The sequence below is a fragment of the Diabrotica undecimpunctata genome, chromosome 10 (genome assembly GCF_040954645.1).
Source record: "Diabrotica undecimpunctata isolate CICGRU chromosome 10, icDiaUnde3, whole genome shotgun sequence".
Classification (NCBI taxonomy): domain Eukaryota; kingdom Metazoa; phylum Arthropoda; class Insecta; order Coleoptera; family Chrysomelidae; genus Diabrotica; species Diabrotica undecimpunctata.
The window spans coordinates 75,903,694-75,927,627 of NC_092812.1; the positions used below are offsets into that span (position 1 = coordinate 75,903,694).

A 23,934-nucleotide genomic window follows, 5' to 3' on the forward strand; every position below is an offset into this window, starting at 1 on the left:
GTCCAAGAAAACTTCTCACTTGATGTTTGTCAGTTGGTTTTGGCCATTCCTTAATGGAATCGATTTTTCCCTTATCCACGGCCACTCCTTCTTTACTGACTATATGACCCAGATAATTGACTTTACCTTGAAATAGCTGGCACTTCTTGGGGTTTAGCATCAATTGGGCAGCTTTAAGTCGATTAAAAACGTTTTCTAAATTTCTCAAATGATCTTCGAATGTCTCCCCTAAGACAATTATGTCATCTAAATAAACCAGGCATGTTTTCCAAGATAACCCTCTCAACACATTTTCCATAAGCCTCTCAAATGTCGCAGGAGCATTACAAAGTCCAAATGGCATAACGTTGAATTGCCACAATCCAGATCCTGTGGTGAAGGCTGTCTTTTCTTTATCGACTGGGTCCATTTCTACCTGCCAGTATCCAGACTTCAAATCTAAAGTAGAAAACAATTTACTTCCAGCCAATGTGTCCAATGTGTCATCGATCCGAGGCAGAGGATAACTATCTTTCTTGGTAACGTTGTTCAGCAAACGGTAATCCACACAGAACCTCGTCGTTCCGTCTTTCTTCTTAACCAGGACCACCGGAGAGACCCATGGGCTCGTAGAAGGTTCTATCACCCCGTCTTTCTTCATTTCCTGAACAATCGTTTCAGCTTCCTCTCTCTTCGCCTGTGGTAATCGTCGAGCTGTTTGACGAATTGGCTTAGCATTACCAGTATCAATTTTATGCTTAACAACGGTAGTTCTTCCCGTCTTTCCTCCTTTCGGTACGAAAATATCACGATACTGCCGCAGAAATTCCCTTAATTTCCTTTTCTCCATCTGATTTAGAGACTGTCCTGCAACTGCAACCATTTGGTCGAATTTGTCGTTGGAATTATCAGATGTTGTCGCCTGACGGATTATGGATGTCACAGGTACACAAGTTCCTACTTTTGTCTCTTTCTTTATGGTCACTGGGTAGTCGTTGACATTGATAAGTCTCACAGGAATTTCTTTAGCCGAAGTCACCAATTCCTTTCCAATTATGATTCCACGGCCAACCTCATCGTCGTGGTTCCAAGGCTCCATCATAACAGGTCTCCCTTCGTCCACAATTCCCTGTAGCCGCGCTACTATGATCGTTTCGCTTCTCGCAGGCACGACTGTATCTTCTGTAATGGCTGCTTGCACAGTGTTGTCATTATGTGGATGGAGAAATACCTCCTCGTTGCCAACTTTGATTACCTTATTCTTAAAATCCAATTGGAATCCATGCATATTCATTACGTCCATTCCTAATATAACATCCTCTTCGATGTCAGCAACTATAACAGTATGGACGAACTTTTCTGCTCCAATTCCCAATTGTACCTGGATTTCTCCATGAATGTTGGCATTTTCACCTGTAGCGGTCCGAAGTCGCAACCTCGTTGGTAACAGTTTCTTACGGCTGTTTATAACTGTTGGACGTATAATGGTTCTGGTCGCTCCGGTATCCACCAACAACGTATGTCTTTTACCATTTATTTCTCCATCTACATATACACTATCTTCACGACACTTCAAAGAAGCTATTAGTATGAGAGGGTCTTTGGAAAAGTTTTGGGTCGAAGCTGCCCCCCTAAGGCTGACCCGTTCTAGTTTTCCTGATGGTGAGTTTCTTGATTTGCGTCGTACCTAGGGTGTTTACAGGAGCTTCGTACGTGTCCTATTTCGCCACAATTCCAGCATCTGATGGTCTTCGTTTTCTTATATGTCATGCTTTTCATCATATTAACGAGCTGGTCAAGTTTATCTTCATCTCCTTCCTCTTTTACAGTCCTAACTTTACTGTACCCGCCAGAGGCCTGCGTAGCTGACTCGTATTCGAGGGCGGCGGATAAGACATCAACCAGCGTCTTGTGACGAGCTAATCGTAGTGTTCTCTGCATTTCATGATCACGAAGACCATCAATAAACGTTTGAACGGCCAATTTTTCCATCATGTCTTCGGGAGCTGTTGGATAAGCATATCGTACTAATCTGGCAATATCTACCTCATATTCTTGAAGAGCCTCATCTTTCTTCTGTCTACGATTTTTAAGCTGCGACTGATATACATGCTCCAAATGTTCGTGGCCATATCGCATATTTAACCTCTTCTTCAGTTGTTCGAAATCATCGGTCTCCTCTACTGCTATGGTCTGAAGCACATCTAAGGCATCTCCTCGAAGAGCGATAGTCAGGTTTATAGCCTTTTCTTTTTCAGACCATCCATTCGCTCTTGCAGCTGATTCGAACTGTTTCATGTAGTTGTTCCATGACGATTTTCCGTCGAAAGTTGGGACTTTGACATGCACAGAACTTCCACTTCCTTCAAATTTCGGCCGTGTTTCCAACTTACATTTCGTCTCGTCTTCTTTTATCTCTACTCTAATTGGATTGTTTCCTCTCTCTGCTGTCCCTGTTTCCTCCATCTTCCTTTCCATCTCTTTCCATATCTTTTCTTCGAAGGCCAACATATCGGCAGCAACTTGGTTTTTTAACGAAGACACTCTATCGTCAAGAGCAGACATCTCAGAAGTGACTTTAGAGATGTTAGCAGAAACTTTGCTTTCCAGAGAAGAAATCTCGTTAGAAACTTTGCTTTCTAAAGAAGCGATGTCGCCGGATACTTTGTTCTCCAATGATGCGATGTCGCCGGAAACTTTGGCTACATCAGAAGAAACTTTTGAAATCGACGAGAGGACAGCATCATGCTTGTCTTCAAATATATAAGTTTCTGGATCTAGTCCTTCTTCTAGCAAAGCGTTCTTTAGTCGTTGGACTAACTCAGCCTTTTTTCCGGTAGAAGCTAATTCTCTGTCTTCTAGATGTCTTCTTAAATTAGTCACTGTCAGCTCATAAATCGTCGTCATTTTCACAATTTATTTTATATTCACTTGTATTATTATTATAAGTCTAATTTATGTTCGATCTCACTTCTGGCACCATTTGTTGTGAATTTATTAAAAGGTTCAATATTTATAACACTTACGGATTTAATTTATTTCTTTATTTATATTAACTTATCTAACAATAATTTATTAATATCCGTACGTAACAAATTCGCGAGCGCGGGTGTTCAGAATTAACTGGCCCTCCATATAAAAATGTTGTATTTATATACGAAATCCTGATATACTAGAACAGCATCGAAAGATCGAGAAGCTTAGCCGGCTCATTCACCATAATTTTGGTTCTAGACTTCCACCGAAATTTCTACAATAAAACAGAATAATTAGTCATAAAAGTTAGGCCAGTATATTTATCGTAACACTATTCAACCCAAACAAAAGACTAACTACCATTGAAGAGCTCTACAAGAATGGTGGCGATGCCCTGTTACAGACACTGCATAAACTTTTACTTCTTGTCTGGCAAAATAAGACCATGCCCTGTGAATGGTATCAAGGCGTGATATGAAAGTTACATAAAAAAAGCAATTAGCTCCAGTGTGATAACTACAAAAGTATAACCTTGGTAGCAACTGCTTACAAAATATTAGCAAATATTCTCTATAAAAGGCTACAAGTTTATACTGTGGGCATAGTTGGAAAATACCAGGCCGGATTCACTCATGAAAAATCAACAATTGACCAGAGTCATTCTATAAGACAGACGCTCGAGAAAACATTAGAATTTAACATTGAAACCCATCACCTATTCGTAGAATTCAAGGCCGCATACGACAGTAGTGTCAATAGAACATCTGGTTGTACACGACAACAATCAATGCGTGAGTTTGTTATACCAGAAAAACTTATCCGATTAACGAGAATGACACTGTCTTACTTAAATACCAGCGTTAGGATACAGGGAGAAAATTCTCGAATTAGAGACGGCGATACTATTTACAATAAATCGATACAAATCTTAGCATACGCTGATGGAATTGAGATAATAGGGCGTAGCAAGCGAGATGTTGAGCAATATTTCCTACAATTGAAAAAGGCGGCGAAACAGGTTGGTCTAGTTATCAAGAAAGAAAAAACCAAGTACATGTTGGTTCCTAAGGATCCTATAGCAAATGAAGAACAGGAAACAGTTTTTGGAAATTATATCTTTGAACGTTTATGTAAAACACTGCTGAGGCCGGTCCTCACGTATGAGGCGGAAACATGGACTCTAACGTAGAGGGATGAAAGAATTTTGGGAATATTCGAGCGTAAAATACTAAAATATTTGGAGCTATAAACGACCAAGTGCAGCATAATTTCGAATTATACTAATTCTTTAATGAACCAGATGTCGTAACGTTCTTCAAAACACAGTGACTTGGATCGGCTGGACACATTATACGAATTCCAGACAATACGATTGCTAAAAAGCTAAGGACAGGAACACCTTTAGGAAGAAGCAGAGGTCGAGCGCGAATTAGGTGATTAGTTGGAGTTGGATACTAAAAATCAGAAGATGGCAACATGTCGCCAGAAGCTGAACAGAATGGTGACGAATCTTAAAACAGGCCAGGATCCACAGAGGATTGTAGAGCCAAAGATAATGATGATGACTAATCATTTGAAGAATACATCAAAATCTAGATCTACTCTGTCAAATGCCAGAAGTTAGCATAAGTAGTATCCATCTGACTTTTATTATCCAATGCGTTTATATTTTTTGTTCAAAGAGTAATACATTTGTTACCGTTGATTTATTCTGAGAAAATCCATGTCGAGTGTGTATTGAGCGCTCTTTGCAATAAAATTTTAATTGATTGTGCAATACTCTATCGAAAAGTTTTGGTATAGAGGATTGTTTACACACGCTTAATTGGGCAGATATAAGAATGCTTCCATAAAGTTGGGAAATCGATGTCTTTAATGATGACTCAAAAAGAAGATGTAAAGGATTAGTGAATAAATACAGATCTTTAGAAAATAATCAGGAATACCATCTGGAACACTGCTAACTTATTATGTAAACATAAAATGTTGTTAAAAATAACTTTGACTGATATTGAAGAATTAGGTATAAAAAGATTGCTGTTTTCGTTTACTTCCAAGTTATTAATATTTGATTGTGGCGAATAAACTGTTGAAAAAAAAAATTACTCAAACAGCTTGCAAAAATGTTGTCCATTTGTTGCTATAACATTACCATAATACATACTATCTGGTAAATCAGTTGATGCTCTCTTACCATTTACAAACTGACAAAAGTACTTAGGATCACTGCATAAATTATGACTTACTTGATTCAGATAAGTGTTATAACATTGATTTGATAAATCTTTACACAATCTAAGTTCTGAGAAAATCACAATCCTCTCGATTACAGAAAGCCAAATAATTTTTATGATCAACTTTTTTCTGTACAACTAAATAACCTAAGTTGGTATTAAATCATTTTGGATAACTAGAAGTTCTAAATCTTTTCACTGGTACAAATAATGATAATGACATTAAGTATTTTGTAAAATTCTGTTAAAGCATCATCAACATTTGACACATTCAAATGGTCTTCTCAAGGTATCATTGAAAGATAGTTGTTGAGACCTTCATAGTCTGTGTTTACAAAATCATGATAAAATTCAGTATATTCAAATGACTTACCTTGGCGTTCACATAAACTAATATTGTAAGTCTTGCTCATGCGATTATAACTCTTTTTAAAAATCGGATCTGAAGCTTTTGCTACTTGTAAATCACAAACATTTGTACCTACCTAAATAATAAGTCTAAAAACACATTTCTTTCATTTGGAATAATAATCATTTGGAAAAAATTTAAGAAACCATAAAACTCAGCTGAGTACAATGCATGTGAACCTTGAGGACATTTCACCAGGACACCTGATCCATTGTTATCCCATGAACCTTCAGGAAGATTAAAGTTGCCGAATATATGTCTTATGATGATTATACTTTTGAGATATATCTTCGACTGATAAACAGTGTTGTTCATATATTTTGTTTTTTGGATTTTGGAGGAATATATACCCTTCCAATTATAAAATTCTCTTTACCAAATGAACATAAAAGAAAGATTTGTTAGATAGATTTGTACAAAGATTTGAGCACAGTTCCCTTAATATAGTCTTTAACAACAATCAAAATACCCCCCTCTTGACTTATGACTAATTTCACAATCTAAAATATCTTTGTGTAACCAACTTTCAACAAATATAAATATGCCTCATTCAGAACATAAAATAGAACTAATAGTTATAGATAAGATAGAATAATATAAGATAGAATAATATTTGGTGTCTTACCAGAGAATACAGAGTACTGAGGAAAAAATTAAACTCCTAACAGAAAAATATAATAGTGAAATAATATTATAAAATATCTTTGATATCCTAACACCTTGCATAACCTACAGTTCTGTTAGACAGAATTAAAAACTGCCTTATATTACAAAATTAGAATATACAAAAAAGATTCTACCCCAGAAATGGATGGAATTCTATCCACTATGACTAAAAAACTATCCTGTAAAGCAATAAACATCCTATGTAATTTAATTAAAATAATAAATATCCATGAGAGTGAAGTACAACAGAATTGTAAAAAATCTTAATATTGGCCTTTACCAAACCCAACAGAAACCCAGAATTATCCTCAAGCTACATACTAATAAAACTACTACAATGCATTGGAAAATGAAAGGAGTCCATAATTAAGGACAAAACAAAAGGGTATGTGGAAACAAAAATATCTTCTTACCATCTGAAATGGTTAAAAAAAGGATGAGCAGACTGTACTGACCTTTATTTAGGATGTGTTTTTAGTCATTTATATATTTAAGTATCTCCTTAGAGTTAGCCTTTGATAGATTAAATGTCTAAAAACTCAGCTAAAATTACACACACACACACACATATATATATATATATATATATATATATATATATATATATATATATATATACATAGCTAGCAGTAAATATATATTTACGGTCGTAATAAGTATGGTGAAAGTTAGAATAGAACATAACTTGGAAAAGGATCACTACAGAAGCAATGCGATCAATTTGTGGCAATGTTAGAAAAAAAAATGTTTTTTTCATGGTTGCGAGATATGCCAAAACTTTTCACCTTAGTCATACTATTTACTTATATTAACCTTTTCCTTTTGTTTTAAACATTCTATATGTTTGGCATTCCTTTTCTTAGGTAGCTCCCTCTGTCGATGTGTTAGTTGGTACTATGAAAACTCAGAGTCTTCTAACATTTTGCTACAAATTGGTCACCTTGCTCCCGTAGTGATCCTTTCCCAAGTTATGTTCTATTTTAACTTGGCTGCACTGTAATGATGACAACCAAATTGTTTGAAATATGTATTTATGGTTGCCTTCCACCTTTTATATTTTTCCTGGTTGCAAGATATGCTGCTATTTTTTACCTTTACCTTAACGAAATACCTGAATTAACATTTTCCTTTATATATATATATATATATATATACACTGATCCACGAAAGTAACAAGACACTAAGTTTATTTTAAATAAAATAAACAGTATTTTAGAAAAACTTTAATCTCAATAAATTTTTATTGTCTGTTCAATAAGAAACCATAAAATAAAAAACAAATTTCAAAATATTGACTAATGTAACAAATAAACATTTTTCCTAAGACATTTTTCAAATTAATATCATGAAATATTTCTAAAATATGGATATTAAATCAAATATTGCTACCTTGAACTTGAATAACAGCTATACAGCATATACTGGATCAAAACAGCAATCTTGTTTGGGGTATCTGTTCCCACTGATTAATTAGCACATATTCTAATGCTACTACAGTTTCAAACTTGCCATAATATTGTTTAACTATCCTTTCCAAGGTTTCCCACAAATGCTCTATCATGTAATGGTCTGGACTTCCAGAAGCCCAGGCTAGTAACTGAATACCAACATCTGTTAGGTGTTGCATTGTTATCTTGGCTATGTGTGGCTGAGCATTATCCTGCATTAGGACAAAATTTTCACATGAAAAATGCAAATAAGGTAACACATGCTCTTCCAGACCAAACATTCTCTAATGTACCTATTAGCATTAAGGCCACCTGCTCCTAAGATAACAAGATCTCTATCTGCTTCCAAAGAAATATCACCCCATAACATTAAACCTCCATCACCAAACTGTACTCTAGGAGTTAAGGAACATTAGCAATATCTGCATGAGAATGACAGAATTCTAAGTGTTGTCTTCGATCATACCTCAGAAAGTTATTTTGAATCCTATTCAGTTTTATTTTGTGTGTTGAATAATGGGAACTACACACTGAGGAGCAAAAATCTAGATCTGACCAACAAGAGAACAGTAGAGAACTTTAATTGATGTGATGTCAACAAAAAACGAAAAGAATGAATTCTGGGACAAATTACAAGTGATAAATGATTTTACAGAGAAAATTGTGATCACAGGAGACATGAACAGTAGAGTGGGGAAAGAAACAGAAAAATGGAACAATGTCATCGGACCTTATGGGGAGGAAAAACTAAACAAAAATGGAAAATTACTACTCGAATTCTGTCTAGACAATAACCTGGTGATTATGAACACACACTTCCAACATAAAAGGATACACAAGATCACAAGAGAAGTCAAATCAAGAGACGAACAATCAATTATAGACTATACTATAGTGCAGAAAACAGAGAAGAACTGGATAAGAGACTTAAGGGTAAAAAGGAGTTATGAAATTGGTAGTGACCACTATCTACTAGAAACCACATTCAAAAGCAAAAGAAAAGAAATAAAAAGAAATGAGAACATAAACAGAAAACACAAAGAAATAATAAAAATTTATAAACTAAGGGAAGAAACAACGAAAATAAGATACTCAGAAGGACTAGAGAGAGAGAGATGGACAATGAACATGAAATAACAGAAACAATAGAAGAAGAATGGGGAAAATTTAAAAATGCGATGATAAAAACAGCTAAATCAATATGTGGAACTACAAGAAATAACAACAGAGGGAAACAAACATCTTGGTGGAACGATGAAGTGAAAAGAGAAATAAAAGAAAAGAAGAAATTATGGAAAGAATACATACAAGACAAAACACAACAAAAATATGAAAATTATAAGAGACAAAGAAGAAAAGTTAAGGATATAGTTAAGAAAGAGAAAAAGAAAAGTTGGGAAAAATTCGGGGAAAAATGGAAGAAAACAGCACAGAAAACGTAAAATTATTTTACAGAACACTGAAAAACCTAAGAAGCAACAAAGAAACGAAACTGAAAAAAATAATGACCAAGGAAGGAACAATAATAAACGACGATAAGACAATAATGGAAAGATGGAGGGAACATTTTCAGCTGATACTGAATGGAAATCAAGCGAATACAATGGAGAAGGAAAGCCACAACAAGAGAGTATCCATGAGAAACACGGAAAATCCAGAAATTATAGAAAAAGAAGAACTGGAAGAAGCAATAAGAAAGATAAAGATTGGAAAAGCACCAGGAAGCGATGAAGTAGAACCAGAAATGATGAAATATATAGGAGTAAAAGCAAAAGAAAAATTGTTATACATATATAACCTAATATGGAAGAGAAAAGTAATACCCAGAGAATGGACAAATGCAGTAATTATACCTATATACAAGAAAGGAAACACAAGAGACTGTAGTAACTATAGAGGTATATCACTACTATGTGTAGCAGCAAAAGTATACGAAACCATAATAGAAAGGAAAATTAGAAAAGAAATAGAACATAAATTAGAGGATGTACAAAGTGGATTCAAGAAAGGACACAACACACAAGACCATATATTCACCATGCAACAAGTAATAGAAAAAGCCTTAAAGAAAAATAAAGAAATATATCTGAGCTTTATAGACATGGAAAAAGCATTCGACTCAGTCAAAAGAAAAGATATATATGAAAGCCTAAAGAAGAAACAAGTAAGTAAAAAATTGATAGAAGCAACAAAGAGTATATACATGAAAACAACAAATACAGTAAGAATGTTAAATATACAGTCAGAACCATTTGAAACAACTCAAGGAGTTAGACAAGGGGGAAGTCTCAGCCCAGTGCTATTCATAAATGTAATAGATGAGATAGTGAAAGAATGTAAGAAAACATTTAAGAAATACTGCATCAGCTGGAACAGAATGCAAATGATAAATGCTGAGATGTGTATATTTGCAGACGACAGAGTATTAATTGCGGAAACTGCAGAAAAACTGAAATACAACTTAGAGAAATGGAACCTAGAAGCAAGCAAATACAACTTAAACGTAAACAAAGAGAAGACTCAGATAATGAAAATATCAAGGAAACAAGGGACGGAAGATCAAGTAGAAGTAATGATAGACCAACAAAAAATAATACAGACAAATTCATACAAAAACTTAGGAACAGTAATCAACAACAAAGGAGACATCGAGGACGATATTAACAACAGAATGGAAAACACAGAAAAACTATTCCAAGCACTAAATATAGGATTCCTTAATAACAAAGAAATATCAACAAAGACCAAGATGACAATATACAAAACAATATATAGACCTACAGTGACATATGGAGCAGAAAATTGGATATTAAACAAAAGACATCAGAGCAGAATTCAGGCAGCAGAGATGAAATACCTCAGAAGAACGATAGGAGTAAAAAGAACTGATAGAATCAGAAATGAAGAAATAAGAGAAAGACTCAAAATCAAACCGATACTGGAGTCAATCAAGGAGAAAAAATTGGCATGGTTCAGACATCTAACCTAGTTGGACAATAATAGACAAGTAAAAAGAGTGTTAGACGCCAAACCAATAGGGAAGAACAGAAGAGGAAGACTCATTAAAGAATGGAACAGTGACATCTCGCAGATACTGCAGAGTAAGGGTAAGACTTGGCAGGAAGCAACACAGATGGCATCCAATAGGAAGGAATGGAGAAAGTTCGTTAAGAGCTAGGACACCTCAGAAGACTGTCAAATATTGTAATTTAATGAATTGTATTTAAAACGGCCCAACACCAAATGGTACAAATGGGTCTACTGATTAAGTAAGTAAGTAAGATTTGTGATATCAGTGATTTTGAAAAACTACTAAATAACAGTGTGTACTACAAAAATAGGCACTACTCTGTTTAGCCAAACCCATTTCCAAAAGAGATGGCTGTACTGTACTCAAAATGCATGCTTTCCATATACAAAAGAAAATTGTAACATTTCATTAAAATGTCACAAATATGAAAGAAAAAAACACTTCTTGTGATTTCCCACTCCTACCTAAATGTGCAGAGTGTGGTTCTGCAGAATATGAAGACAAGAAAATGACAAAGACCAACTGAATCAATCCAGGAATAGCAAATAATAAAATAAAATTGTATGGTAAATCACTTATATTTTCCAACACACAGTTAACACTACATGTTTTCTTAATATACATACACCCTCACTCACAGATATAATAACCAGAATTTATAAATCAGGCATTAATAAAATTGTTAAAAGAGAATAAAAATAGAAAACATTGTGTGAAAATATAAAAGATAGAAAAAAAGCTACTGGAATGAAATTATATCTAGATATAAAACAAATAATTGAACTGCAGATGTGGCAATCAACAAGTCCTTTATGACAACATTGAGAAAAAATTACAGTTGTTTGCAGAATACTATCCACAAAATTTTAAATTTCAAGAAAGCAACACCTATGAAAATGTACAAAAGATTCTTCTTCTTCCTATGCCGTCCCCATTAACGGAGGTTGGCGACCACATTTTTAAAAGCTTCTCTGTCTTTTGCAACGTGGAATAATTCGTCTACAGTCATGTTTGTCCAGTCTCGTTTGTCTACAAAAGATGAAGTGGATAAATGACACACTTTTTTTGTAGCAGGCTAATAATGACAGTCATTGTACAGGGGTCTCGTATATAAATTGCATCAGATGAAGTCTTATTTGGCCAATTAAGCAATTTCTAGAAAGAAGACAAACAAGATTAAAATAAAAAAGATCCTTTCTCTGAGTCATCTACAGCTTCTTATGGCTCACCTCTTTTTGCTTTCTTCTATTTCTGCTTTCCGCAATATGCAGATGACAACTCTATTGTGTTTCATGACTAAGTACGTAGTAGAACAGAAAAATGAAATAATTTGTGTGAAGGCTCAAAGTATGGTTTAAACAATGGAGATTACCATCAAAACTTTACAACAAATGTCAGCTCCTATGGCATAATAAAAAAATTAAGCTCTTCACACCTACTGGTATTCTATCTAATTTCAAGGAATATTAATAAAATCAGAAAACTATAATAAATATCTAGGAATAATAATTAATAATAAACTAAACTTTAAAATGCATATATTCCAACTATGAAACATTAAGTTATTTCAAGTGCACTTCAGAGGGTTAATATACAAGAGCCAAGGCACTGATATTAAAACAGTTGTGAACATATACAAATATGTCTGCAGATCATTGGATTATAGGAATATTTCGTTTTAAGGACTAGAGTGTAACCAGTCTTTGAACAGATGCACTACCTCACACAAAGTGAGATGTTGCAAATGTTCAAAGAAAATCGACATAATATGAACATGTTGAACAGAAAATGAAGATAGCCAGAATTAACTATGCACAAACAATATATTCAGCACCATAGACAATAATATAAGAGATATTTTAGATTTCATTTTAACTGCTACTATTTTTTTTGTGTATAAATAAAATATTATATTTATGTAATGCATTAAGCATTAACATATGGGATAGTTACTAGGATTTTGTAATTTCTTGGAACTAGTTCTTGAAAACACTACAAAATGATGGCATGGATAATTGCAGCACTTTTTTCATTATATGTTGGCATGTACATTAATAATTCCAGCTGTATATTTAGAAAATTGCTAATTCCTAATTTGAATTTATCAATTTATCCATCACTTTCAAATATCGCATTATTTATGATTTATTCAAAACCAAACACATTGACAATGTCAAGTCACAAATGTCATTCAACAAAAATGGGTAACTATTGAAATTTTGAAATCATCCACACAGCATAGACACAAATGTTGAAAAATAATGTGGAAGTATACAATAAAACTGTAGAAATATTTCAAAGCACAAATTCAATTAAGCAAAATAATGTTTACAAATTTTAAAATCGAATGTTCTGTTTTTTAGATTTTTGCACCGTCAAAGTACGGACGGACAAACAATGTTTAATACATATTATATACTAAAAAGTTTCATATTACAGTAAACAAAAAACATTAGGTAAATAAACTCACCTCTGTGAATAAATTTTTAAGACCACGTCCGTACCTTCACACCATCAACAAGACAAGTAAATGAGTCTAATGTCTTTTATCTCTTCCCTCTATCCCACTCAGTTCTAAAACCAATAATTCACCTGTTGCCAATTTGAACTGTTTTTACTGATATAAACAAATATACATATTCGTTTTTATTAAAATTTATGTCAAAATTTCAATAATATTACTAAAAACCAAAGCTTTTTTCATTTACCTTATTTAAGTAGAAAAATTTTTAAATCAGCGCGTACAAAATAAAATATTTTGACATATTAATTTTGCAGCGTCGTTTGTATGACTTTCGTTCTACTTCGATGATAATCGTTAGCCGATTCAGTCGATAGGACGTGTTGTAAAATAAATATATATATTATGTCTAATATTCAAATGATTTACATAATATATTGAAATTATTATTAATTTGAATGGAATATTGTTTTGAAATTCTGTACTTGTGATATTTCTATATTCTAGAAAACAATAAACATTTAAAATATTAGTAATTATTCTATTATAATGTTTTATTTTGTTTCTAAATAAAATAATTATATACAGGTGTCTCTTGTCTACAGTTGACCAACAAAACACAGTTCGTTAGTAGGTATTGGTAGACACTAGACACAGCGGACCAGACAAATATTGTGTTGTGAAATATAAAATAACATAAAATATTCGAATGACTTAATAAAAAAACCTTTTTGTGCAATATTAATATCCAAGTATTAATTGTATTTTGATCAAATATTTGAGCATTCAACCTTGTATCAAACTATTAATTGTACAGCAATAATTAATATCTTAATATTTTTCAGAGAAGAAGACTTCGATGAAAACAACTACTAGCACACAGCAAATTCTTGAACATTTTAATATCTTATGACGTAGGCTTTGACGAAAACTTTCCCTTAAAAAGATTACCTTTACATTAAACTAGACCGTTTAAAGGCGTTTACAAATATACTATCACGCTTTTTAAGGGCCTTGTGTGAACACAGCTTTTTGGCATTTTTCTTTAATTATCTGGAGTTCAGGCACTATCAAAAGCTGTTGAACCTGTAACAATATCTGGATAATTTATTAAGAAAATAATGTAAGGATACATTGATGTAAAGCTCCATGGGATTCGTCTTCATAGAACCCGAGATCTGTCAGGTTCGAATCGATATTGGTATTTTCAGTGCCTCTGGGAAGAGGTTTTGTGTTTCATAGTACTGAGATCATCTTCTTTATGATTAAAGTTGACCAAGTGTTTTTGTATTTCGATAGCATCTCTGAACATATGTTGATAGATGTGTAAGTATTAAACGCAGCAACAAAAGACCATAAATAAAAAAGGAGAAAAAGAGCAGGTACAATGAAGAATGGATTTATTTCTTGTAAATACGTTTTACAAGAAAGAAATGAAGCGCACAAGAAATATGTGGAAACAGAACTTGAGAAAGAAGAACAATTTTGTGAAAAAGTAGGCACGACGGTGGACGGAAAAAATATTCAGAAGAGAAAAAATAAAATTATGAAATATAGAGAATAGAACCGAACTTTTAAAGTAACGATTTGGGAGAATCATATAAATATTTTCGAAATCTAAAATAGTCTAACCTTAAACAGGATTGTGTAGAAACGAAGAAGGACAGATAATTAGCGAACCAACAGAAGTAATCTCAGTTTGCAAATAAAAACCTATTTGCAAACTACTGCAAACACAAGAAGATAACCATTTTTGGATTTGCGACAGAACGAGGAAGGGGATGAAGAAATAAGGAACTTGACTCTTGAAGATGTCAAACAAGTACCTATCTTACAACACAAGCGCAAAGGAACAGGAATTCGACGACCTTCTCTACGAAGTGTTTAATTTTTATATATTATCTTCATCAGAGTAGCTTCTTCTCGATAATAGTTACCTTTCTTTGGTTTCTTAAGGGTTTGATGTTTCTCGTAATGGCGGTGATTAACAATGTCAATATGTTAATTTTATCGAGTGTGAGTTCTTTCACTAACAATATTCAAAGGTACAGTAGGAAACGGAAAGGGAAATTCTAAACTGTTGAATTTCTTTTACCCTAATCATTTTAGATCTAAATGTATTAGAAATTATTTATGGAAACCTAAAATCTGTATTAAATATAACTGTTGAAACTTTTTTCGACATTCAGTACATTCCAAATATTGTAAGAATTAGGTAGTTAATTTTTTTAAGAATATTTAATAAACACCAAAATAATCAATGAAAGTTTTGATAAGCCTGAAGCAAATAAGATAATTCAAGAAAATTATCAGTAAAAAGACAAGATCTGCTTATAAAGATATTTAAAAAATAATAGTATTTTAAACTAATCGAGTTGATACAGACTATTTAGGAGTTATGATATAAGGTTTTACTTCTTAAAGCGCTTATATTAGCCTTAAATACTATATTCAAAAAAATTTGTAAATAAATAATACATGAAATTCAGTATATAATAATAATACTGTTAATTTTGTTTCTGTGTATTATTTCTAACCAAATACGTAATCCCGAAAAAGAAACCGCAATAAATAAATTAAAAGCTAGAAAAGCTCAAGGGAGGAAGGAATAACGGTATACGCACTCAAAGAAATGGGAGATATGGGGATTTAAATGATGTTTAAACTGTGCATGAAATTTAGAACACAGGAAAATGGCCAGATGATTGGTGTAAGTTCACTTTCATACCTATCTACAAGAGAGGTTCACATTGAACAAAGATTCATAAGAGATTGTAAAATATTCGTTATCTTTAACTTTAAAATTGTGACTGATGTACATACATCAGATAGATACCTCTCATTGTTATGGAAATGAGAAAAACAAAAATTAATTCCAAACTGCATAAGATTAATTCTTGGGACCGTAAATGAAAATGGGCTATGGCGTCGAAAATACAACTTTGAACTGTATCAGTTATACATCGATCCAGATATTGTGAAATTCGTTAAAGTGCAGAGACTTAGATGGGCTGGACACATTGCTAGGATGTCAGATCACGAATACACGAAGAGATTAACATTTTCAAAACCAGAGGGCACAAGAAGCAGAGGCCGACCACGAATGAGATGGATTGATGATGTGGAAAAAGACCTACAGATTCTAGGGGTTAGAAGATGGAGGGAAATTGCCAGGAATCGACAGGAGTGGCGACTTCTTTGTGAGCAGGCCAAGATCCACAACGGATTGTCGAGCCACTTATGATGATGATGATGATGATGATAAGATTAATTGTTATTACTGGTTGTATATTGCTTAAAATGAGTTCTAACATTGATTACTTAAATAGTACAGCAAAATCGCGGTGTTAATACCGCAAACATATGAAAACCCTTATAAAAAAGAATACAAGTTCATTAAATGGATGGAAGAGCAAAAGGTAACAGATACAGATGAACGACTTGTGCTTGCTTAGCTTCAGAAAATGTCGGAACAGTACAAGCCGTCGATTATGTGGGCTATCCATTCGAAATTACAAAGTATGTTGAGAATAAACAAAGGGTCGATTTAAAATCAATTGTGAAAGTGCATGCTTTCATGAAGGCAATTAGCAAGAATGACGTGGCCAAGAAGGTGTATTCAAGGAAGACGATTTGCGGAAGTTTTTCACGTATGCTCCGGATATTAAGTACTTATTTTTAAAGGTGGTAGCCATTTGTGGTATCTTTGGCTCTTGCAGAACATGTAAATTGTGCGATTTACGCTAACATGACATCAAGGAAAAAGGAAGCGTATTGCTTATTACTATCCGACCATCTAAGACTGTGATGGCTCGACGTTTTACAGCTGCTGATAGCTATGTAATTAATTATGTGCGTTTGGTGAAGAAGTATTTATAGAGTAAAAGTAAAACTCCGCCTGCAGTTTTGTTGGGTGAATCGAGTAGTTCGGCAGACCTGTTGCCGGTCCCAATCCCGGATAAAGGAGGAGGGGGTCTACAACCAGGTTAGCACCCTATTGATAGACTTTAAAACCATACAGCTCAAAGAAACAAGATTATGCATCGGAACAGGAATGATTTCATTACGACGACTAACGCGAGAAAGAGGACAACGAATTTATGGAAAACGAGAAATATACTTCGCATCGGTACTTGGAACGTAAAGTCTCTAAACACAAGAGAGCAGGAAATTACAAAAGAGCTTCTAGAAAAAAAAAATAGACATATATGCACTACAAGAGACGATGAAAAAAGGAAAGGGTCAAATTATGCTAGATGACTATCTGATGATTTACAGTGGTGTTGCGAAAGAAACCAGAGCCAAAGAAGGAGTCGCCCAAACCTCTGAATGTGATAGCAATCTATGCACCAGAGAACAACAGAGATACCACCACAAGGGAAAACTTCTACGAACACCTTCAGACTGTTATAAACGTGATGATAAACGATGATAAATGATGAATATATAATCATTATGGGCAATTTTAACGCCCGTGTTGGCAATGATATAATTCCAGGAATAAAACAGCGATATAACGAAAATATCAGAAATGAAAACGGACAGACCTCTGCAGCATAAACGAGATACATATTAATAATACATTTTTCCCTCACAAAGAACAATAAAAATACACTTTTGAAAACAGTAGAGGACAAAGATTTATGATAGACTATATTCTGTCGAATAGAGAGTTACAGCCCTCTCAAATCTTGGATATAAGAGCACCAACATCAGCAGAAATAGGAAACGATCATTATTTGGTATTGTGCAAAATCCGAATGAAAACACATATATGTGATAACAAAACACCAGAATAGGTACACCACAAAGATAAAAGTCGAAAGTTTGGATGACTCCACAAGATACCTCTTCACAAAAAGAATAACCGAAAAAGCAGAAATACATATATCACAGAAAGTGATGGAGTCGAAGAAAGCTGGACAAAAATGAAGTCTAATATCTTAGTCACAGCCAAGGAAGTTCTTAGTGAAAGAAATATAAATAAAAATAAATCGTTCCTAAGACAAAGAACTCCATGGTTTGTACATAAGGGAAGGAAAAATGTAAAGAAAAGAAAACAGCTTACCTGAAATACATGTCAACCAAAACACAAGAGGCATACCATAATTACAAGACAATTAGAAACGAAACACATGCACTTGTAAGAAAAATAAAAAATGATCACTGGAAACGTTTTTCGAAAGAATGATTTTTATGGTCTGCAAAATGAAATATGGCGCTTCATAAGAGGTCAAAGAACGGAGGTAAAGGAACTAATAGAACCAAAACACATAGAAAAGGATACTCGAATTAACTACCTAAAAAAGCTATATGCAGAGAGGAAGAACGAACGACGCTAGAACCGGAAACACCAGAAATTACCACAAATGAAGAACTTAATATAAATGTACAGGAAGTTCGGAAAATACTTGAAAACCTGAAGAACAGAAAAGCAGCAGGTAAAGACGGGTAGTTACTGAAATATTGTGGAGCAGCAATGACAGAACAATTAAGAACATTAATTAATAAAATTATAAAACACAATCAAATACCGGAAGAATGGAGAACGAGCGAACTAATTCTACTATTCAAAAAAAGGAGATAAAAACAGCCAGAAAACTACAGAGGTATAAACTTGTTAAATACTTCGCTAAAACTTACAACTAAAGTGCTAATAAATCAGAGGATAAGTTTAGCAGATGAACAACAGGATTTTCATAGTGGAAAATCGTGTACAGATGTAATGTTCGTTATAAAGCAAATTACTGAGAAATCACTAGAGTATAATACACCAGCATATCTGTGTCTGATTGACGTAAAGAAAGCGTTTGACAGAGTAAGACTCAAAAATGTAATCCATCTTCTGTTTAATAGAGAAGCTCCCCTAAATATTATAAAAACTATCGAAAACATCTACCAAAACAATAAAATTAAAGTCAGAATAGATGGACAACTTACAGAACCTATAGAAATAGGCAGGGGAATAAGACGAGGGGATTCATTGAGCCTCATACTCTTCAATTTGATCATTTCAAAAACGTTAACACAGAAAGCCAATTGCACGTTATCTAAAATTGGACGATCCTGAGAAATACACGGGACATGCGTTTCAACGTACGCCCGCTACAAATATGCCGAACAGCAGCATGACAATAGATCAAATCCAATGACAAGTAGGATGGAAAAGGGCCAGCTGTGACGACTGGTTACGTTGAAGGGAGTATTACCAATAAGAAGAATGTTTCAAACATTATTGGGAGTGCCATTAATGGAAGTAAAACTAAGCGTCTATATTCTTTGGTAAAACCGTATTGGCTTCCAAGAATGTCGGTAATATTAATTTGAAAAGCATTTGTTTTTTTTTTCAGTTTTTCAATCTGTTTTTCAGTTTTTAGATCCGATGTTCATTTTCACACACTATAATTTATTACATAAAATAAAATTTATTTTTTTAATGACATTTTAAATATAGTAATTATTCAGTTTCCTATACTATACTAGGCTAAATACTAATTACTAATTAAGATTACTAAATAAATTAAATACTAAATAAACTTTCAGGTGATGTTTGTGTTTGCATATTGGTATAAAGTGAATAATAATTTTATATAATAGTTTTTTTTTATGGCCTTGACATAGCCAATTGACCAGACTATTTTGTAATTTGTATTCACAGAACAACAATCAAAGTTCGAGGTAGTACTAAATCTAAGTTTTAATTTTTTTTTTTAAATTTTATTTATATTTATTTTTCTTTAATTTTTTTTTTATTTCCCTATATTATTTTTTGATATTGTACGTAATATGTATATATATTTTTTATTTTGTTTTGGTCATCTTTTGTAATAATTTTGTTTTACATTTTTTTTTTCTTTTTTTTTATACTTTTTTTTTCTTTTTTTTTTATTTTTTTATTATTTTTTTTTTCGTATTAAAAGGTTTATTACATGATTGGTATGTTCGCAAATTGCTCAAAAGTTTTATCTTAATTCTATGGTTAGTACATTATATTGTTTAAAGTTTATATTTACAATTTCTTATTAACTGATAAATACAATTAAAGATTTCTACGTTTCCAGAGAAAACTAATTCATTTATGTGAAATGGGAAACAGACATTAAGTTTTCGTAAGTTTTCATATAAACATGTAATATTTCCTTGTTGGTTTACACATTCTAATAGGACATGTGTTAAATCTCCATATTTACCACAAGTACAGTTTGGAGTGTCTGCTAAATTCATTTTGTACATTCTTGAAGGTGTTAGAACATGATTTGACCTTAGCCTATTAATAGTTTTAATAAAACTTCTGTTGGACTCTGAATGAAACCACCTTTTGTTAAGAAGTGTGGGTTGCCAATATTTAAAGGATGACTGACTTTCGGATTCCGTATAATTGGCTTGCCATTTTAATTTGAGCCTATCTATGTTTATTATATACATCTATATCTGACACCGGTAGAATATTGTTGTCTATGGTTTCTCCGCTTGATAATGCTTCTTTTGCCAAAGCATCTGCTATTATATTACCCTTTATCCCAGAATGGCCTTTGATCCATGCGATAATAACTTCTCCTCCGAGCTTTGAAACCTCGTAGTACAATTTTAAAATCTCTATATCAAGATGAGTCAATTGCTTGGATTTATTTGTTACACATAATCTTTCTACTGCACTTTTACTGTCTGTAAATATTACACAGTTCTTCATTTCCTTTGTCAAAGCGTGAGAAAGAGCAAACTTTAAACCCAGCATTTCGGTTGTGTAGATGGTGGCTTCATCAGGTAACTTATATTTATGCTGTAGTCCAGAATTCTGTTGGTATACAGCGCAAGCAGTGTTATTTCCTTTTTTTGAGCCATCAGTAAACATATAATAATAATTAGGCCATCTCTTCTGAATTTCTGCGTTAAACATGGGGCCTTGGACATCATTGAGAAATTCTGTCTTGACTTTTATTGAGAACAGTACATGAGGCTTTTCAGTATAAACTGGTGGAAGATGACCCTTATAAAGTACCTCTTTGAATTTAGACAGATTTCTATAGCTTACCGCCACGAGTGGAGATTTTTTCTTAAACCAATACCTTTTAGTCAAATCTAAAACAGCCACATTGTGTATATCTTTGAGAAATACTTGGTCTCTGCTAATGGTACGAGCTATATATTTGTCGGTAAGATACTGCCTCCGTAAATTCAATGGCGGTTCAACAGCTTCAATTTCGATTACATTAATTGGTGTAGATTTCAGATACCCAAGGCACAAGCGTAGGCACTTATATTTTTGTAGCCCAATTTTTATTAAATGGGTGTTCGATGCGTTTTCATACAAGTGACAGCTATAATCGAAAACTGGTCGTATCATAGATCGATAAAACATTAAATTAATGTTGGGATCTGCACCCCAGTTTGTTTTACAGAAAGCTCTTAGGATATCATAGCTTTTTCGGTTTTTTTAATGATATGTTGAATATGATCTTTCCACAAAAGTTTTCTGTGTAAATAAGTTCCCATGTATCTGATACAGTTTTTAATTGGAAATTTGAATTGACCACAATTTATATACCCTTCTGGAATTCTATGTTTTCTAGAAAAGAAGCAGATTTCTCTTTTGGATTCTGATAATGTTAATCCATAATATGCATGTATTGTTGAAATAGCTGTTGTTAAATTATTTTTAGAAACATCGATTGATTTGTCTGATGAATAGAGTACCACATCATCTGCAAATTGTAGTATTTTTGTGTTAATAGGAACAATGACTTCTAAATCTATATTATATAAAATATACATATAAAAGTGGACTTAAAATACTTCTCTGCGGCAGGCCTGTATTGGACAGTCGAGGAGAAAAAAATTTCTCATTTATTTTTAAGTAAATCAATCTCTCTGAGTACAAAGTTTTTGTACTCAGAGAGATTGATTTACTTATTGAGATTTTTAGGATGTTAGGAACTTTTGTTCAAGGATATCCAAATTTATATTATCAAAAGCAGATGATACGTCCAGAAATGCAGCTGCAGTGGATGAGTTTTCCGTGAAATTGACTTGACTGTTGTTACGAGAGCAGTTATGGCATCTTGCGTGGATTTAAATTTGCGAAAACCAAATTGGGAGTGTGGGAGAATGTCATTAAATTCTAACCAATGCTCTAATCTCTTTTTAGTTAGTCTTTCAAGGGTTTTAAGAAGACAAGAAGCTAGAGATATTGGGCGATATGAATTGTGATCGTCATCACGTTTGCCAGGTTTTCTTATAGGTATTATAATATACTCCTTCCAGCTTTCTGGAATTGGTTCTTGTTAATGCCAAATATTATTTAGAATATGAAGTAGATGAATTTTATGTTCATTTGTCAGGTTAGAAATCATAGAATAAGATATATTGTCTTTACCAGGAACAGTATTGTTATTTTGTTTGAGGACCCTTCTTATTTCCCATAGATAGAATGGACGATCTAAGCAAAGGTTATCTCTAGAATGTCACCTCGGGGGAACAATTAAGGGTCTAACCTTCTTCTGTCGTCTCCGGGTGCTCTGTAGAGGGCTTCGAATATACTGTCCATTTTCGGGTTATGGACTTGGAAAATATTTATCTTCGGTGTCTTGCCTTGAAAAAGGCAAGATATTTCTTACATGACAATTTCTTCTTTGAAATAAAATACCCAGTTAAGTTGAAACAATTCTCAGCCACAGAGTACGGAAAATAAATGCAGGAAGCAGAGCGTCGAGAGCACTAAGCTCTTGGAGAGCCCGTGAGGGACTGACCTGCTGACCTGAAAATCGCCAATATTTATATGCGCTGTTCGAGCGATAAATAGGGATTTCCAGGTCAAGAGCCAATGGGAAAATGCGAGGCGGGGCGATGCGCATCGAAATGCGTACTAGTCCACAGACTATGGCATTCGATGACAAGAAACAGTGGCTACGGAGTTGGTAATATCATTCGGAACCCAATCTGGTGAAATTTTTTGGTAAAACTCTGTTATCCATGGTTCGTCCGGGTCAATAGCTAAATTATTGGATTGTTTGCGATTTTTGAAGCAATTTACTTTCCTCCATACCTCCTTAATGGGAGTATTTTGATTCAAACTTTCACAATACTCCCTCCAGTTTTTCCTTTTCTTCTCCTTAAAGGTTTTCTTCGCTAATGCGTCCATCTTTTTATATTCTATTAGGTTACTTATTGTGGCATTTTGCTTATATTTAATATACGTTAATTTTCTGCGTCGGGCTGTTTCCTGGCACGTTTTGTCCCACCAAGGTTTTGGAATGTGATGTTTGTTGGTAATATTCGTGTATTGTGGTATTGCTGTATTCGCTGAGAAGTAGAAGTTTTCAATTAGATCACCATACGTCCTGGGTTGGTTTAGAGATGTAAAGAGTGATGAATACAAATTCCAATCTGCTTTGTTGAAATTCCAGATTTTGTGTAGTCTCTTGGTTTCTTTTCCCTTCGGGCGATAAATTGAAAAGATAATTGGTAGGGGGTTTGATCCGTGGGGATCTTGTAAAACATTCCAATTCAGTAGCGCTATAATATCTTGAGTACATATTGTGAAGTCTATTAGAGATGCTCGTGAATGTGTGGTTAAAGGAACAAGAGTGGGTGAACCGTCATTTAAAAATACTAGGTTACACTGCTCGATAGCATCCAACAATGATTTACCAGATGTGTCATCAACTTCACAGCCCCATGCGACATTGTGCGCATTAAAGTCACCTCCCAAAATAAAGGGTTTTGGTATAATT

At 33.6% G+C, this 23,934-nt stretch overlaps 1 protein-coding gene across 1 annotated transcript in view; it reads left to right on the forward strand.

Moving 5' to 3' along the window:
* The window catches only part of Teh2 (tipE homolog 2 phospholipid transfer protein), a 47,788-nt gene extending 32,068 nt beyond the window's left edge, over positions 1–15,720 (forward strand). Inside the window, exon 2 of the mRNA XM_072546775.1 lies at positions 14,050–15,720. Coding sequence (XP_072402876.1) covers positions 14,050–14,080 — 31 coding nt within the window. The 3' untranslated portion in view covers positions 14,081–15,720. The remainder of the gene's footprint in view (positions 1–14,049) is intronic.
* Positions 15,721–23,934: the final 8,214 nt, after the last annotated feature.